This window comes from Aspergillus undulatus, assembly GCF_047715775.1.
Source record: "Aspergillus undulatus strain CBS 261.88 unplaced genomic scaffold BDV17scaffold_2, whole genome shotgun sequence".
Classification (NCBI taxonomy): domain Eukaryota; kingdom Fungi; phylum Ascomycota; class Eurotiomycetes; order Eurotiales; family Aspergillaceae; genus Aspergillus; species Aspergillus undulatus.
The window spans coordinates 386,207-401,657 of NW_027396606.1; the positions used below are offsets into that span (position 1 = coordinate 386,207).

At 50.4% G+C, this 15,451-nt stretch overlaps 7 protein-coding genes across 7 annotated transcripts; 4 read left to right on the forward strand and 3 right to left on the reverse strand.

Moving 5' to 3' along the window:
- Positions 1-3,146: 3,146 nt before the first annotated feature.
- On the forward strand, positions 3,147-4,626 carry BDV17DRAFT_66439 (putative pathogenesis associated protein Cap20). The gene is made up of 3 exons (XM_073764928.1): positions 3,147-3,281; positions 3,649-3,729; positions 3,808-4,626. Exons 1-3 carry the CDS (start codon positions 3,276-3,278, stop codon positions 4,294-4,296), a joined length of 576 nt encoding a protein of 191 aa, XP_073620544.1. The 5' UTR covers positions 3,147-3,275; the 3' UTR covers positions 4,297-4,626.
- Position 4,627: 1 nt separating this feature from the next.
- Positions 4,628-6,042, forward strand: BDV17DRAFT_66440 (MAGE domain-containing protein). Its single transcript, XM_073764929.1, has 3 exons — positions 4,628-4,826; positions 4,878-5,250; positions 5,333-6,042. Exons 1-3 carry the CDS (start codon positions 4,800-4,802, stop codon positions 5,959-5,961), a joined length of 1,029 nt encoding a protein of 342 aa, XP_073620545.1. The 5' UTR covers positions 4,628-4,799; the 3' UTR covers positions 5,962-6,042.
- A 331-nt stretch (positions 6,043-6,373) lies between these two features.
- BDV17DRAFT_66557 (ankyrin repeat-containing protein ANK1) lies at positions 6,374-7,376 on the reverse strand. Its single transcript, XM_073764930.1, has 4 exons — positions 7,345-7,376; positions 7,077-7,136; positions 6,838-7,015; positions 6,374-6,765 (listed from the first exon to the last, which is right to left on the reverse strand). Exons 2-4 carry the CDS (start codon positions 7,086-7,088, stop codon positions 6,440-6,442), a joined length of 516 nt encoding a protein of 171 aa, XP_073620546.1. The 5' UTR covers positions 7,089-7,136; positions 7,345-7,376; the 3' UTR covers positions 6,374-6,439.
- A 390-nt stretch (positions 7,377-7,766) lies between these two features.
- On the forward strand, positions 7,767-8,318 carry BDV17DRAFT_286533 (DNA-directed RNA polymerase III core subunit RPC11; the record flags this gene model as incomplete). Its single annotated transcript, XM_073760921.1, has 4 exons — positions 7,767-7,779; positions 7,833-8,042; positions 8,128-8,222; positions 8,283-8,318. 4 exons carry the CDS (start codon positions 7,767-7,769, stop codon positions 8,316-8,318), a joined length of 354 nt encoding a protein of 117 aa, XP_073620547.1.
- Positions 8,319-8,537: 219 nt separating this feature from the next.
- Positions 8,538-9,324, reverse strand: BDV17DRAFT_66588 (uncharacterized protein). The gene is made up of 2 exons (XM_073764931.1): positions 8,707-9,324; positions 8,538-8,640 (listed from the first exon to the last, which is right to left on the reverse strand). The coding sequence occupies exon 1, from the start codon at positions 9,283-9,285 to the stop codon at positions 8,806-8,808; it is 480 nt and encodes a 159-aa protein (XP_073620548.1). The 5' UTR covers positions 9,286-9,324; the 3' UTR covers positions 8,538-8,640; positions 8,707-8,805.
- A 6-nt stretch (positions 9,325-9,330) lies between these two features.
- On the forward strand, positions 9,331-11,273 carry BDV17DRAFT_250348 (uncharacterized protein). Its single transcript, XM_073756313.1, has 3 exons — positions 9,331-9,911; positions 9,964-10,979; positions 11,064-11,273. The coding sequence occupies exons 2-3, from the start codon at positions 9,996-9,998 to the stop codon at positions 11,154-11,156; spliced, it is 1,077 nt and encodes a 358-aa protein (XP_073620549.1). The 5' UTR covers positions 9,331-9,911; positions 9,964-9,995; the 3' UTR covers positions 11,157-11,273.
- Positions 11,274-11,559: 286 nt separating this feature from the next.
- BDV17DRAFT_250349 (uncharacterized protein) lies at positions 11,560-12,064 on the reverse strand. The gene has a single exon (XM_073756314.1). The coding sequence runs from the start codon at positions 11,988-11,990 to the stop codon at positions 11,676-11,678; it is 315 nt and encodes a 104-aa protein (XP_073620550.1). The 5' UTR covers positions 11,991-12,064; the 3' UTR covers positions 11,560-11,675.
- Between the last annotated feature and the right edge of the window lie 3,387 nt (positions 12,065-15,451).

Here is a 15,451-nt window from a genome sequence, read left to right on the forward strand (position 1 = left end):
ATACAAGACACTGGGCCGAGGAGTATGAGAGATAATCAACCCTTACTTAGGCGTTGCACTTGATCTATCGAAGACTTGGTCGAGGTCGTGAGAGAGGTGAGAGGGTAGTAAAGAAAGGGTGTTTGAGTGAAGTTTTCGTGTGTTCGTTCTAGGTGGATAAGGGAGAATGAATAAGGTAGCTAAGTACGTCCTCCAGGCTGATTTTGGTGGAACCGTGAGAGCCCCGTTAGAGCAGTGTTACTGTTTTGAGCTCATGAAAATAAGCGCAATTCACCCAAACCATCCAATCACTCCAAGGTTGTCTTGAGAAGAGTACTTCTTGAATCATGCACTATGACCTTCGATAGCCTTTGATTTATGCTCTGTACCTCTCAACACTAAGCAACTTCAAGCAAAGAAGTGAGGCGTCTTCATCCTCGTTGTCTTTCTAAGAGCTCTATATGCCCAACCTTGTATGCAGTACATGCTCGTTGGGCTTAAGGGGTATGGCTATGCGACTAAGTGCTAGAGGATTGAAGAACATGGAGAGCTAGCCTGGGCCAGATCTACTAGGAAAACCGTAAGCTTATACCTAGCTGGGTCCCCGCAACGCAAACACAAGCTTTAGATCTCAGCTTTGTGCCTTCCCTACAGGGTCCTCAAGCCATGCTTCGTGCACTGACGCAATTTAATTGAATCACATCATAACAGAAAAAAGGCCCTCAAAGTATCTGCTCCAAAGTCGGAATTTGAAGATGGTTTGCATCGTCTTGCTTCCTTCTTTTCGGAAAACACGGGGCGAAAGGGGAGCAGCGGCTAATGCTTCCAGTAGCTGCCGCAGTGCTCCAGCTCAAAGACGGGACGAGGCATTGGCGTGCAGGGAATCTCGAAAGGATTGTGGAGGCATACAAGCACACATGCGAGGAAGGGATATTGCCTCAAGAGAAGCAGGCGATGAGAATATCCAGCGTCATCGTTTTCCAATTCGTAAACAACGCCGTGTCGCGAAGTATAAACGTCTTAAGACCAGCAATCACATTTTTCTCCTAGTAATTGCGCCTTGGCTAGTCCTGGGTCTCCGTCAGAGCTACGTGGGACGGTGGTGGCTTAACGTAAGCGGATGTCGTAGCATCTTTCACAAGGGCAAGGTTGTTCTGAACAGTCAAATCAATCACCGCCGAGTAATCTTGGCCCGGATAGTGGAAGCCATGACCGGGATTCTCCCCGCAAATAGTAGTAAGACCTGAATCTCTTAGGGCACAGGATTGTGGCAAAGAATTAGGCCAAGAGATGTATACTCATCCGAGTTTGCCATGGCATTGAGGACCCCATGGATCTCCAACTCATTTTTTTGGCCTTCATTGGGCAAGCCTCGCAACTGGAGACATCGACTAGTAGTTTAAGCAGTGGAGACGAATAATGAATGCGCGCCACAGCTCCAGGCTCCCCAAAGACAACTTCGAAAAGGAAAAGTTTTAGTCATTCCATTGAAAGGATAGTGATGTTGCTGTCGCGGGAAGAGGTTTCCACGAGATTCTTATCTCCAAAAGTCACCCTCTCGATGTAAGATAAGGAGATGGATGATATCTACAGCAATTGTCACGTAGCTTGGAGCGGGTTAATTAATACCTTTCGTTTGCGAAAGAGTAGCTTTGACGATCGAACCTCGCTGGTGGGGAGGCACCGACAGCCCTAAGTTCCACCCAAGGACGGCGTAACCTGCTATTTTTAGGGCAAGCCATACCTTGAATCCCGTCAATGCTTATCCCTGTAAAGATCAGTGTTCAGACCTCGTACTTTCCATCGTAACGGTTTGATCCCGCCTCGGAGATCTTTCCTCCGCGAATTTCCGTTGCCATTGAAGATATGATAGCGGACTTGTAACCGACGAGGGTAAGATAAGAGGCAGATACAACTGGGGCCTGAATACCTCCAAAGCGGGAGCATGTCTGTGCGAATAAGTCAGGAATCATTTCCCTGGAGCCATTGACGTGCGCATCTGCACTGTTATGTCTGGAGAACTCATGCATTACGCGTGGGGGGTTGCTCGATGGTGTCGAATCCGAACAACAAAAGTACGCTGCGAGTCATAGGCCGGTACCTTATTGGGCTACCCACAGCAGAAATCCGATCGCCGAGGATGACTACATCGAGATAGTTATGACGGCGCCTGCCGTTGGCCATGAGTAGACGCTTGGACCAACAGGGGAAGTGTGCTTAGATGACAGCAGTCTAGAAACGTGCAGGTTGTGGCGTTATGGATGCAGGTTGAAACTGAAGAGGTCCAGGCGCATCAGGATGGAGTACGCGGGAGATCAACTGAGGAAACATATATTAATGGATAATGGATATGTATCCGGAGACCGGAAGAACACTACGGCTCTGAGCCTAGAATATCACTCGGGCTGTCGGTGCGTAGCTTGTCGCGGTCTTGGCTGCCGCCGACTGCAGGTGATATAGCATTTTCCGCGGAAGAGCAGGAGCTAAGAATGAGCTGACACCCGAGATGAAACAATGAGAGCATTTTCTTCTTGTATTTATGCTGGCAGTTCAAAAAGACCATGTCGGGGATCCCGGAAGACCCGGTTTCACTGGCACTTAGATGATATGATGGTCCATGGCGAAGAAGCATGCCAGCCAAGATTCGGGAGGCCTAGCTAGACCCGCAATCACATGCTGGCGTCCAGGCCCTAGACTTGGTGCTAGTTTAGCCTCCAAGCTATCGAGGTGTTGATGGGATTCTGGGGCTGCATCACCTCTTTAGAATAATGTCAGCGAGTTAATCCCAAACTCAATGCCAGCGCCTCAAAGTTCTGACGGATGTCTCCTTCCAACCTGTGATATCAGGACAGCCTAAGCGATCATGCCTCCTTCGCCACACCGATCCTGTCGCCATCGATAGCTGGCAGATTAGATAGGGACGGGCATTCACAAGACAATGACGAGGACGGGACTCTCTGTATGTGCTCAGTCCCCTCGTCAGCGTTATTCCACCCAGCGATCCCGCGATATTCGCCTCCTGGTCGAATTAGATGCATGATACGCGCCCAGGGGATAAAGGAAACGAATTAAGGACGAGGGATTCCCTGTTTCGCTAGCTTCGACAAGGTAGTGATAGCGATAGTATGGTGGAGGAGGAGGAGGGGTGCATCGTGCAGAGAGGCGGCGAAAACGTGCTTGCAGCTTGCAACAGAACTGGCGACCCGCAATCACATGCTTGCCAACACCAGCCCAAGTAACCAACAGCTTAACTGTCGAAGAATGCGATGAGTCGATGATAACATTATGCAATTCCGATGCTCGTAAGATATCCCGATCACTCCAGTCAATCCCGGCTAGCAGCTATTTATCGCCCGGAACCCTCGATTTGACTTTCCTGGTCCTGTTCTCACCTGTGGTTCTTCTCTGGCCTGCCTACCTTCCTCCAGATCCGCCCACCACCTCCCATCACATCACACGCACTCTCTCTTTGCTAGCATCTTTCCTTCCTTCTCCCCTTGCGACAATCTTCCCCCAAGGTACGGAATATTTCTGCGTCGTGTCGGCCCGTCAATCCCCTCACCATCCATATACCCTGTCTATCCTCTTTTCTTATCTCTGCCCTATCTGCTGATTGTCATGAGTGAATGACAATCGGTAATGGTGAGCGAGTGTGCTGACCTTGATAAGGAATCTATGCCTCATTTTGAAAACAGCACAATGGGCGAAAACGCAGTAAACGGCGAGCGGGCTCAGTCCCAGTTTCTTGAGGTAGGTTTCCTTCACCGTCCCTTGTCCATGAGGACCATGGTATGCTGTGGAACGTTTACTTATACGCTGTTTATGTAGCACCTCACTTCTTATCCGGTCGTCTCGGACTCCATCACCTACTACAAAGGCAACAAGTACGGCGCCAAGTCATTGGAATTCGCCGATCAAGGTTACGGCTTCGCTAAGCCCTACCTCACGTACTTTTCTAAGCCCTACGGATACGTTGCGCCGTATGTTACTCAAGCAGACTCTCTTGGGGACAAGGGCTTGAATAAGGTCGATGCGACCTTCCCGATTCTCAAGGAGGAGACTGGAACGATCAAGGAGACGATCTATGACACCGTTTATTTCCCTTTGCGACTTGTTGGAGATGCAAGGAACCATGTGGGCAAAACCTACGGCGAGGAGTACAAGAAATGCGGAGGAGACGGGCTTGTTGCTCGTGGAAAGGCTTTTATCACCACCGGCCTTGTCTTGTCTCAGGAAGGGTTAGGATTTATCAGCTCCCTCCTGCAGAAGAAGAAGTCTCAAGTTAAAGAACTGGTAAACGAGCAGAACCAGGACTAAAATGTGCGACTTGCCTTGTTTGTGAAGCTTCTATAATTTGTGAAGCTTCTATAATTGGTTTGGGGTTGCTTTTAGATTTGAGGTTCTGGCGGTTTTTTCTCCATTCCTTTGTTGTCCAGGCCGACATCGTTCATTGTCTTCTCTCAGTTTTATTTTTCTTTTTCTCTGCAAGGTGCGGTTGGATATACATTACAGATCATTCCATTCTTATGCTTTCTTTGTTTCCGTCCGGCCTGACAAGCCATTGAATGGTGCCTTTCTCGTGTCTTAGGTAATTGATACGCGGCGAAGAAGTGACATTGATGAATGCTATACTGTGTCGAAAAAATTCCTGAAGATCGACTGCTGTAGTGCTGACATGTGATGGTCCCCACCAGTGCAAGTGATTACTCGATTGGGATAGTTTGGCCCACCTCTTATCGTCGCCTCAAAACGCGTCCGCAACCACGCCAGAACATTCATTTCCAACCCGCCTTGACATCACCCTATAAGCCATCACCAAAATGCCTCTTATTCGCAAACGAATGGCAGTACGTCGCTTTCTCCTATACCGTCTCCAAGTCTAACCAATACGCGACCAGGTTGCCGAAGCCGAATCCAGCGACGAAGAATCCGCTTCCTCCCAAGATACCCCCACCCAATCGAACAGCCACCGCAAACGCCGCGTACGCAGAGAGACATCAAGCGAAGAAGCCAGCGACGGTGGATCGAATTTCCGCGCGCCCAGCAGTACAGATGTGATGGTGAAGAAGCTGGTGCGACTCGCCCTCTCGAGTGAGTATTCGCGCCAGCCGATTCGGCGAGTCGATATTAGCAATAAGGTTCTTGGGGAACAGGGTTCGAGACAGTTCAAGACCGTGTTTGCGGAGGCGCAAAAGGTTCTCGGTGATACGTTCGGGATGACGCTTTCTGAGTTGCCGGTCAAGGAGAAGGTTACTGTTCAGCAGCGAAGGGGTGAGCTTTTACCACTTGAGCTTGGCTTTAGGTGCGTTGATGGAGGTAAGGAGACATTGCTGACGCGATTCCGATACTGTAGCCGCCCAAAAAGTCGAAAAGCCCTCGTCGACAAACAAGTCCTGGATCCTGACGAGCATCCTCCCATCCAAGTACCGAAAACAAGACATCCTCCAACCCACCCGAGCGCCTATGGAAGGCGCCTACACAGGCCTGTACACATTTATAATTGGACTAATTCTCCTAAACGGCGGTGCCCTTCAAGAACAAAAACTCGACCGGTACCTCAGTCGCGTCAACGCGGACACATTCACACCCATCGACCGCACAGACCGATTCTTACAACGTCTTTGCAAGGAGGGCTACCTGATTCGGAATAGGCAGATGGACGGCGGTGACGAGATAATCGAGTATATGGTTGGGCCGCGCGGGAAGGTCGAGGTTGGGGCTAGGGGCGTTGCGGGGCTTGTGAGGGAGGTCTACGGGAGGCAGGCTGGAGTTGAGGGTGATGGTGTTACGCCCGCGGAGAGGGATCAGACCAGGGATTTTGAGTTTCGGCTGGCGAGGAGTCTGGGATTCAATGGGGCGGCGCTTGGTGGGAGCACGCCGGATCAGAACGGGGAGCGAGATGGGGATGCCGGGGAAGGAAGCTCGACTCAACGGAGGCGACGGCGGGATGAAGAGTCTGGAGAGGAGGAGGATAGTGATTAGGTCGTGTGATGTCGCATATTTTCTAATTATGCTGTTGCTTGACTAGCTTGTGTTTTATTTGATACCTGTGGGCTTGTTATTGTACTTATCTTTTTCTTGATTTGGGACGACAGCTCTAACTCCAAGAGTGCTTACTTGCATGCTTTCTCATGCAGTATCACCATGCTTATCACATGTACGCATGAATGTGTTTTGAATAGACTGTCAAATCGCATCGGCAATACCGGAGAAGGGCTCTCACAACGGAGTCTGACCCAAGATATATATCCACCATGGTCACTCATGAAACCCAATTCATACCGAGAAAATAAGAGAGCAATGGAAGCCAACACGAATCATAAGTCATACGTATATCCTATATGCATATCTATAACAAAAAGAGCTACGAAACAAAGGACCAAGACCAAGATAGGTTCTCTTCAACCATAGGCATAGGGCATAGGTTAACCACCCCCACATTCCCCAACTCCCTCCCTCTTTACTCACTATCACTCGCACTCCCCGCGCCCTCATCCCCCTCGTCATTCTCCCGCAACCCCTCAGCAAGAACATACTCCGCCTGCGCAAGTATCGACTTAATCTCAGGGTGATTATAGACTAAATCAGCCGGCTTTTGGCCATGCTTATTCCGTACCCGCGGGTCGCAGCCAGCCTCGCACATCATACTGATCATTTCCCTGCCGAGCTCGGCGTCTTTCTCCTGCGCGTAGCGCACCGCGACGTGTAGCGGTGTGTCGCTGTCGAGGCGGGTGAGCGGGTCGCATTCGAAGAATTGGATGTCGAACAGGGAGTCCATTGTGTCGTCTGGTGATCAACCATGCCCACATTAGTACATGTATGCTTGATAGCGTGAAGGAAAATGAAGGGGATACGTACAGCTTCCGTACTGCGCGCAGATGTGGAGAGCATGGTTGCCCATTGAGTCTGTAATGCCGTTGAAGATCTCGGCTACTTCCTCGTTTGATTTCCCGTCGAAGGAGTCGAGGACTTGTTCTATGAGGTGGGGTTGGTCACGGCGGCAGGCTTCGATGACGAGCTCGCGGGGAGAGGCGCCCTGGGATGGGTAATGTTAGTTGACTGCTGTTGTTGGGGTTGTATGAGCGTTTGCGGGGTACCTCGTCTGACATGTTTGCTCGATGGTCCTTTGAAGTCGAAGATTTTGAGCCGTAGGAAGTCTTTCAAGCGGGTGGCGTTCTCAGTCTGGAAAAGAAACGGAGCGTATAGAATGGGAATTGTAGTAACCGCCAGGGCTTGGGTGGACTGCCTGGCTCAAAGATAGTGAGCATCGACAAGGAAAACAAAGGATTGATGTAGAAGCAACAATTCAAAATAACGTGCAGACTGAAGAACGTGATTGATCGCTTAATGAAAGTATATACGTACTGGTATTGGTGTCTGTTGAGGTTATATCAGCGTTGGAGATCTAGAGTACTAGGCCCCCTTATTGTTTGGTTGCCCCGCTGGCATGCCGCCGTTCTTCACTTCCCGCGGCGGAGGAAACTTCGGAATGATTGATTATCCGTTCCGCTAGCTGTCCGGCTCCAATCGGCAGGCATGAAATGACCGGCAGATCTAAATTAAGATTGCGGCCTCAGGCTCCCAGCGGGATGGTCAGTGGTCGCTCGGCAAGGCGGTGTGGACAATTTTCTCTCCGCCAACTGATAAGGCTTCATATCGCGCTTGTTGCGTGAGGGAGGTGGTTAGTAGCAGTTGAGGAGCCGTTCTTGGACATTTCCTTGTGGTTATTGTCCGGCGATTGATTACGGGCTTGTTTATCTACGCAGCTTTGACTTTGCGAGCCCAAGATGCCTCTGACTTGTATGTGACCCCGCGTTCAGCTCAATGGGCATCGCTGACGATAACCACTTTAGTTTGTCCTAACTGCAGCAATGCGCTGACGATTTCTCGTGCCGATGCTACCCCGAGATATCCCATGGGAGTCAACCGTTTCGAGTGCCGCAGCTGCCCGTATCAATATGTCCTCGAGCAATCCTGGTTCGAAAAGACGCCGATGAAGCAGAAGGAAGTGGAAGCGGTATTCGGAGGCAAGGCCGAATTCGAGAACGCGGACAGCATGGCCAGTAAGTCAAGGAATTTTTGGTGTTACGTTGGAGTGGCTTTGCAGGTCGAAGAAACAAGATGGATGCTGACCTGGACCTTCTGCAGCACAATGCCCCGCGGAAAACTGCAACGGCGACCGTGCATACTTCTTCCAACTACAGATTCGAAGTGCAGACGAGCCGATGACTACATTCTTGAAGGTGAGTGCCTGCTTGGACGGATACCTTGCATGGTGCGTCGTGTACTGACGGGGTTGATAGTGTACTACGTGTGGTGCTCGGTGGAGAGAAAACTGATATGCGCGTCGCACTGATCGCCATTTGGACAGTTCTTTAGGCTTTAACTGGGCCATGCATTGTGGTATTCGAGCGAGGCGAACATGGGATGGACAGGTTGTTGTTTGGTGTTTGATGTGCTCTAGCGACTTTCTTCAGGCGAATACAAGATACCCCTCATTTGAATTGATGGCGTCTACGAGTAATCGTCGGTATACAGCTTTCTAGACCACCACAAGAAGCGCAGTTAAAACCGTGGAGACCAACTATGGTAGACTGCCAAGCATCGAGTCCAAAATATGGTTCTAAATTTTAGACTTCTTTGTCTTTTGTTCAGTCAAGCCTTCGGCGATGGTCAAACTCGGGAAAAAGCAAAGAGGCGGCTAAGTGAGGGGCAGCGTTGACTCACGAGTCACCCATCACACTTGGCCTCCTAGGCAACAAATCGAGGGGCAAGAAAACGAAAAATTTTCTCACGTTGATATCAATTTTTCTGCTGCAAACAACATCATTGTTGTGGTCTATCTGGGCTACGTATGCTGATCTTGTTGATGTTGTGGACCAAACAGCGCCACTTGGTCGCTCCATCGCAGGCTGGCCACGGACAAATCGCGAGGCGGAATCTGTTACAGCCGCGGGGTTGTGCTCTACAGAGCGATGAAGCCGCCATTTCACCAGTCCACCACTGCGTTGATGCCCAGCATTTCAGTCCGAGAATCCACCGTAAGAGGCGATGGCAAGTAAAAACGAGGAAAACAAAAAAAATTTCTGCCCCTAGACCGCGAAATTGAGGGACGGGGTGGAGTGGAACCAAGGAACCTGACGCTGGGCTGTAGTTCCGGACGCTCATGTCGCAGCAGCGCCCAAACGAGCGCGAAGAATTTGCATTCTCAGTGGGGCCGATTACCCCTCCATGCCCAATGACAACACCAGCCAGCCAAGGGTTTGAGCCCGCCCGCTTAGTCGTCGTCCTCGCTTGCCCCTCCATAAAAGGATTTCCCCTCCCCCTCCCACAAAATTTTCTTTCCCTTCCTTTCCTTGTCCGCTTCAGTACGTATATCTTCCCCTCCCTCGCTGCTCTCCTCTCATCTTTCTTCCATCCTCTTGCTAATTTCTCTGTTCAGCACCTCTACGCGTTATTGGCCGTAGTATCTGAGCAATCCTCCCTTTTATCTTCATAAAACACTCACATAACAACCTTCACCATGGGGTAAGTTGCAGAGGCTTTCCCATCGCTTCCATCGCCTGCGTCATACCATGCTAACGGCCGTCTCCCATCAACAGTAAGGAAGAGAAGACTCACATCAACATCGTCGTTATCGGCCACGTCGATTCCGGCAAGTCCACCACTACTGGTAAGCCGTCCCAACACATCCGGCCGTGATTGAACACAAGAGACTTACATTCTACCTTCAGGTCACTTGATCTACAAGTGCGGTGGTATCGACCAGCGTACTATCGAGAAGTTCGAGAAGGAAGCCGCCGAGCTCGGTAAGGGTTCCTTCAAGTACGCTTGGGTTCTCGACAAGCTCAAGTCCGAGCGTGAGCGTGGTATCACCATCGACATTGCCCTCTGGAAGTTCCAGACCCCCAAGTATGAGGTTACCGTCATTGGTATGTTTTCTCCTGTATTACATCGCTTGAATCCAATCTGACAAGGCTTTAGACGCCCCTGGTCACCGTGACTTCATCAAGAACATGATCACTGGTACCTCCCAGGCCGACTGCGCTATCCTCATCATTGCCTCCGGTACTGGTGAATTCGAGGCTGGTATCTCCAAGGATGGCCAGACCCGTGAGCACGCTCTGCTCGCCTTCACCCTCGGTGTCCGTCAGCTCATTGTTGCCCTCAACAAGATGGACACTTGCCAGTGGTCCGAGGCCCGTTACAACGAAATCGTCAAGGAGACTTCCGGTTTCATCAAGAAGGTCGGCTACAACCCCAAGTCCGTCGCCTTCGTCCCTATCTCCGGTTTCAACGGTGACAACATGCTTGAGCCCTCCTCCAACTGCCCCTGGTACAAGGGTTGGGAGAAGGAGACCAAGGCCGGCAAGTCCACTGGTAAGACCCTCCTCGAGGCCATCGACGCCATTGAGCCCCCCGTCCGTCCCTCCAACAAGCCCCTCCGTCTTCCTCTCCAGGATGTCTACAAGATCTCCGGTATTGGAACTGTCCCTGTCGGCCGTGTCGAGACCGGAAAGATCGTTCCCGGTATGGTCGTCACCTTCGCTCCCGCCAACGTCACCACCGAAGTCAAGTCCGTTGAGATGCACCACCAGCAGCTCAAGGAGGGTGTTCCCGGTGACAACGTTGGTTTCAACGTGAAGAACGTTTCCGTCAAGGAAATCCGCCGTGGAAACGTCGCTTCCGACTCCAAGAACGACCCCGCCTCCGGCGCTGCCTCTTTCAACGCCCAGGTCATCGTTCTCAACCACCCCGGTCAGGTCGGTGCTGGTTACGCTCCCGTCCTCGACTGCCACACCGCCCACATTGCTTGCAAGTTCTCTGAGCTCCTCGAGAAGATCGACCGCCGTACCGGAAAGTCCGTTGAGGACCACCCCAAGTTCATCAAGTCCGGTGACGCTGCTATCGTCAAGATGATTCCCTCCAAGCCCATGTGCGTTGAGTCCTTCACCGACTACCCCCCTCTCGGCCGTTTCGCCGTCCGTGACATGCGCCAGGTAAGCCATCTATATCCCCCCTGAGGCTCCCCAACCCCCAACAGCCTTGCCTTTCTTTTGAACTTCAAACTAACTATCCCCTTGACCGTCGCTGTTGGTGTCGTCAAGTCAGTTGAGAAGGCCGTCGCTGGTTCCGGCAAGGTCACCAAGGCCGCCCAGAAGGCTGGCAAGAAATAAGCGGTTCCTCCCCTTTGAATGCCGTTATGACAAAAAAGCCTTTACGAACGAAAGAAATGGAATTAGACTTGTTATGTAGTTGATTCTACAATGGAATATGATTCCCAAATTCAAAAATTTGTTCTTTCGTAATCTTGTCCACTTCGTAGCTCAGGATGAAGCTTTTCTGATGATCGCCGCTTGGTCACGTGTCGGCCAAGACCCGACCCGGCCGAGCAGGGCCAGCAGGGCCGCTGGCCCGTTGTGCCCTACAAGTCATGGTCTTCAGTGTGTAGCAGTAATATGTACTTACTACGGCCTGATTATTCGTAGCCAACCTTTCCCGTAGCTTCGTCCGTAAAGGCTTTTTTGTCATAACGGTATTGAATGGGGAGGAACCGCTTATTTCTTGCCAGCCTTCTAGGCAGCTTTGGTGATCTTGCCGGAGTTAACAATAGTATAGGTACTCCGAATATATATCTTTGCGGGATGGAACAAATCAGACCACCAACGAGCAATGGGAGGTAGGACTAAATGCAATCAGCACAGCTCCATATGAGCCATTACCAGGGATGTCCGACTTCCTGATCTGAGGTCCTGGTTTTGTCGAATTACCTTTACTTTATGATTCTGTTCGATATCGACAGATCCTGGGTTTACCTTCAGAGTCTCTACAACTCGAATCTGGTAGAGTCCTCCGGACGTGGCCTGAAGCATAAAATTGAGATTGGCAGTACGGAGTAGATAAATCCGGTACTCACCTAGGTGTGACCCAGGTGAGTGAGAGGATACCCCACCCTGAGCTACGAAGAGGACAAGACTACGAAGGAACACATTTTTGAATTTGGGAGTCATATTCCATTGTAGAATCAACTACATAACAAGTCTATTTCCATTTCATCTGTTCGTGAGGGTTTTTTGAATGTCAAGGGTCGGGTCGAGATTGCTCATGACTACGAACGACGAATGCAGTTCGATATCCGTCCGCAAGCAATAGTACGAGCCCGTCCCTTCCTGAAACTATTTACCAATTCAGCGCTGTCATCGGAGAATTCTTAAGTGCTAGGTAGAACGGGGTGATCAAACCTAATCGACGCATGGCTCAACTGATATGCTTAGAGAATGAACCATTCTCTCTTTGGCCGTAGACCATGGTCAGGAGCATCGAACCATGCTTATTCTCCCTTCCCGCAACATTGTGATGTACTGGATAGAGCGCTGTGTTTCTCCCATCTGTCGGCACCCACGTCAGTCTCGAATTCTGACCTACCTGTCCAAGATTGGGTGTCGGAGCGGCCTCCGTATGCACTATCTGTAATTGTTAGTTGCTCAGTCGTTCACCTGTTCTGTGAGCATGAACCATGACCGGGGCCAGCACTAACTGCTGAGATATATAGCGAGTCCTTAGGTACTTACTTGGCTGTCACTGACTTCACTGGCCTCCTTGAATCAGGGACTTTCCTTCTATAAAGCACTAGCACACACCGAGTTCGAAATCTGGTTGTAAAGGCTGCCTGGATGGCTAGCAGAAAATATATGTCATATATAGATTGAAATATCATTGAGTTGCTGTTCACTGAAGCCCATAACTCGTACGGTACCTAGGCAGCAAGCGATATGCTGGGCTGGACCATGGACGGTGCTGGCCAGCGTTCTTGTGATTCAAACCGCGGTAAACGGATCGGGATACCTTAGCCTTAATAGCTGACAACCAATAAGAAGACAAGGTCGGATAGCAAAGAGAATACAGTCCAAGGTATGCAATCATAGGCTATTGCAGATATAACTTTTTGGCTCCTGTTGCAACAGTGTCGGAACTTCTGATTTCGGACGTGGACCGGTTGACTGCTGACCTCCTTCTAGAATAGACGCAACATCCCTCAGGCTGCGGAAGGGATAGCAGAGTAATGGAAGGAACTTTAGGATAGTTGGGAATAAATGATAGCATAGATTGATATAATTATTTTACACAATGACGGACAGTTTCTCACTAGTACTCTTGAGCTCCCGAACCCCATTCCACGTCATTTTTCTCCAGCAGAATGGCCGAAGCATCCTACTTAACGGCACCTCAGGCGAGAAAGAAAATGAGGCCCTTGCTGCTGTAAAGGTGATGATATGCAGGGTGTCGCTGGTGATGGTGATGGTGACAGGGAGAAAGACGGGCGACGTTGAGGCTGGACTTTGAGGTAGTTGCATAACTGTACTAAGACGTCCATGGCCATAAATAATACCCCAAGCAGTAGCTAAGAGTAACTGATACTGTCCAGCTGGAGGCTGGCATTCCCCTCCGTTACGCAGTTTGAGTTTACGCTACCTTTTCAATCTGGGTTGATTATACAGTAACTTGGCTCGACCGCGACCAGCAAAGCCTACGGTGGGTAGTAGAGCAGCAGAAGTAGCAGGAGGAAAGTGCTGTCTCCGGCCGTGGTCAGATTGATACCTGAAATGGCTAACCAGGACCTACTTAAGTGCATATGCAGAGCCAGTCCACTGCAGTAAGTAAGGCAGGAAGGCCAGAGCTAACCCCCGTAGGGCACGGTCAGTTCAAACAGAAGAGCTAAATTCTTCATTTACCCTGCGATTATAAAGGCTGGCAGCCAGATAACTTCAGGAATAGTATTAGTAGCACTCTTACCTCTTTCCTCTGGCCTTGGTCAGATAAACCTTTGACTCCGGATTCGGCGACGGGCTATGAGGGTGCGAACGGAGTCCAGTAAGAAAGGAATACTGGAATTAAGCCCGTCGGACACGGTCAGTTCAGAAAGAACGGAAGATCCGAATTCTTCGCTTTGCCCCATGATTATCAGGCCTGCCCCTGCAGGTGGCAACCGGACAGTCAGGCAGCTTTGGGAATGGCGTCAGTAGCGTCATCCTCTCTACTTTTTGACTTCCTCGGCCGTGGTCTGATATAGTCTCGAAGATGGACTTGCATACCCCTCTCACGGGCCCCGGCCAAGGCCAAGTCGTATTTGCCAAAATGAAGGAGGAGTGGGAGCTTCTGAACATGGACGGAAGGCGCGACTATAGCACAGCTTGTCACCCGGAGCGCTTCTAATTCCCTTCCAACTCCCTTCTGCTACGATTTTTAGTACGCCCTGATGTGGAACTCAGACTTTAACGGATTGTCAGGGGTGCACCAGACCCTGCAAAGGTGCAGGACTCTGCTACCCATCACCGATCCTATTGAAGATATATCCTTCTTCGAGACCCGCGTCGCCCTGTTGGTAGACCGGATCAGGCGACAGAAGCGGCCTTTCTTCCGATTGGGGTGACGTGTTCGAGAGAGACACCACAACCACATCTTGTTTGACCAAGATAATACCTATATGTGGGTTCCGCAACTAACCCCCGAGGAGGCCTAATGCAAAGGAGGGCGAGCCGTCTGATACCCATGCCAGCGGAAAAAAGAAGCATACACTCAGATCTTGTGCTCGGGAAAGTCAGTCGATCTCAATGAATGATTTGTTACTCTCATTCGGTACTCCGAGATATGTACTATACAAAACCCCTATTGCTTATGGTGATTGTGCTAATAACCCCAGGACATTTACTGTCCTGTAAATCTGCCTCTTCGCAGAGGCAATCTATACCTTGATTCTTAGAGTACATTGTCCTTATGTGAGTCCGAAATTCCACACGCTGAGGACCTATGGTGCCGCGAGTGATATATTCAGCTAATACGGCGCGTGCACACAGTTCTGCCTTGAAGGCATACGAGGCAATTCCGGCATAAAGGGGAGCGCAGCAAACCCGCCACTTTCTTCCAATCTTGCATGAATTCCGCCCAGCCGCTCCCCAATGTCAACCATCCAGCCAGCAGATGAGAAGGCAGACTTCGAGCACCCTGTCCCCAAAGTGGCGAAGGTTCACGAACCACCCTGGTCCCCAGCCTAGAGTCTGCCGTAGAAGAACTCGATATAATTAGATACCTGGCGCTGTTGCAGGACCCGGAAGTTAATTCTACAATAGAACGCAATACCTTGATCTCGAATTCTATTTTTTCTGTAATATTGTCCATTTGTTAGCTGGCGAGGCTATCTTGATTCCCTTACCGCGGCTTGCTCAAAGGCTGGCCAGCACCGTCCACGGCCCAGCCCGATATGTCGCTTCCTCCCTCCGGGTTACTATTTCCAGTGGAAAGCCAAATGCAGTATTACTTCAATATATATACTACGGACATATATCCTGCTAGCCGCTAAGTACCTAATTCCTGAATATTTGGAGAAAGAGAAGAGTTATTGCTTCGAGAAGGGCTCTGTTCAATCTAGTAGCTTCTACCTAAGTACAAGTGCGCGGAGCAGGTGCTGACATCT

Bases quoted from the DNA above. Each gene is read 5' to 3' on its own strand.
- BDV17DRAFT_66440 (XM_073764929.1), top strand. From the start codon at position 4,800: ATGCCTCTTATTCGCAAACGAATGGCA. The intron at 4,827-4,877 runs GTACGTCGCTTT...ATACGCGACCAG, and splicing joins TTATTCGCAAACGAATGGCA to GTTGCCGAAGCCGAATCCAG. The intron at 5,251-5,332 runs GTGAGCTTTTAC...CCGATACTGTAG, and splicing joins TACTGTTCAGCAGCGAAGGG to CCGCCCAAAAAGTCGAAAAG.
- BDV17DRAFT_66439 (XM_073764928.1), top strand. The intron at 3,730-3,807 runs GTAGGTTTCCTT...CTGTTTATGTAG, and splicing joins CTCAGTCCCAGTTTCTTGAG to CACCTCACTTCTTATCCGGT.
- BDV17DRAFT_250349 (XM_073756314.1), bottom strand. From the start codon at position 11,990: ATGACTCCCAAATTCAAAAATGTGTTCCTTCGTAGTCTTGTCCTCTTC.
- BDV17DRAFT_250348 (XM_073756313.1), top strand. From the start codon at position 9,996: ATGATCACTGGTACCTCCCAGGCCGACTGCGCTATCCTCATCATTGCC. The intron at 10,980-11,063 runs GTAAGCCATCTA...ACTATCCCCTTG, and splicing joins CCGTCCGTGACATGCGCCAG to ACCGTCGCTGTTGGTGTCGT.
- BDV17DRAFT_66588 (XM_073764931.1), bottom strand. From the start codon at position 9,285: ATGGAGGGGCAAGCGAGGACGACGACTAAGCGGGCGGGCTCAAACCCT.
- BDV17DRAFT_66557 (XM_073764930.1), bottom strand. The intron at 6,766-6,837 runs GTACGTATCCCC...GTTGATCACCAG, and splicing joins CTGCGCGCAGTACGGAAGCT to ACGACACAATGGACTCCCTG.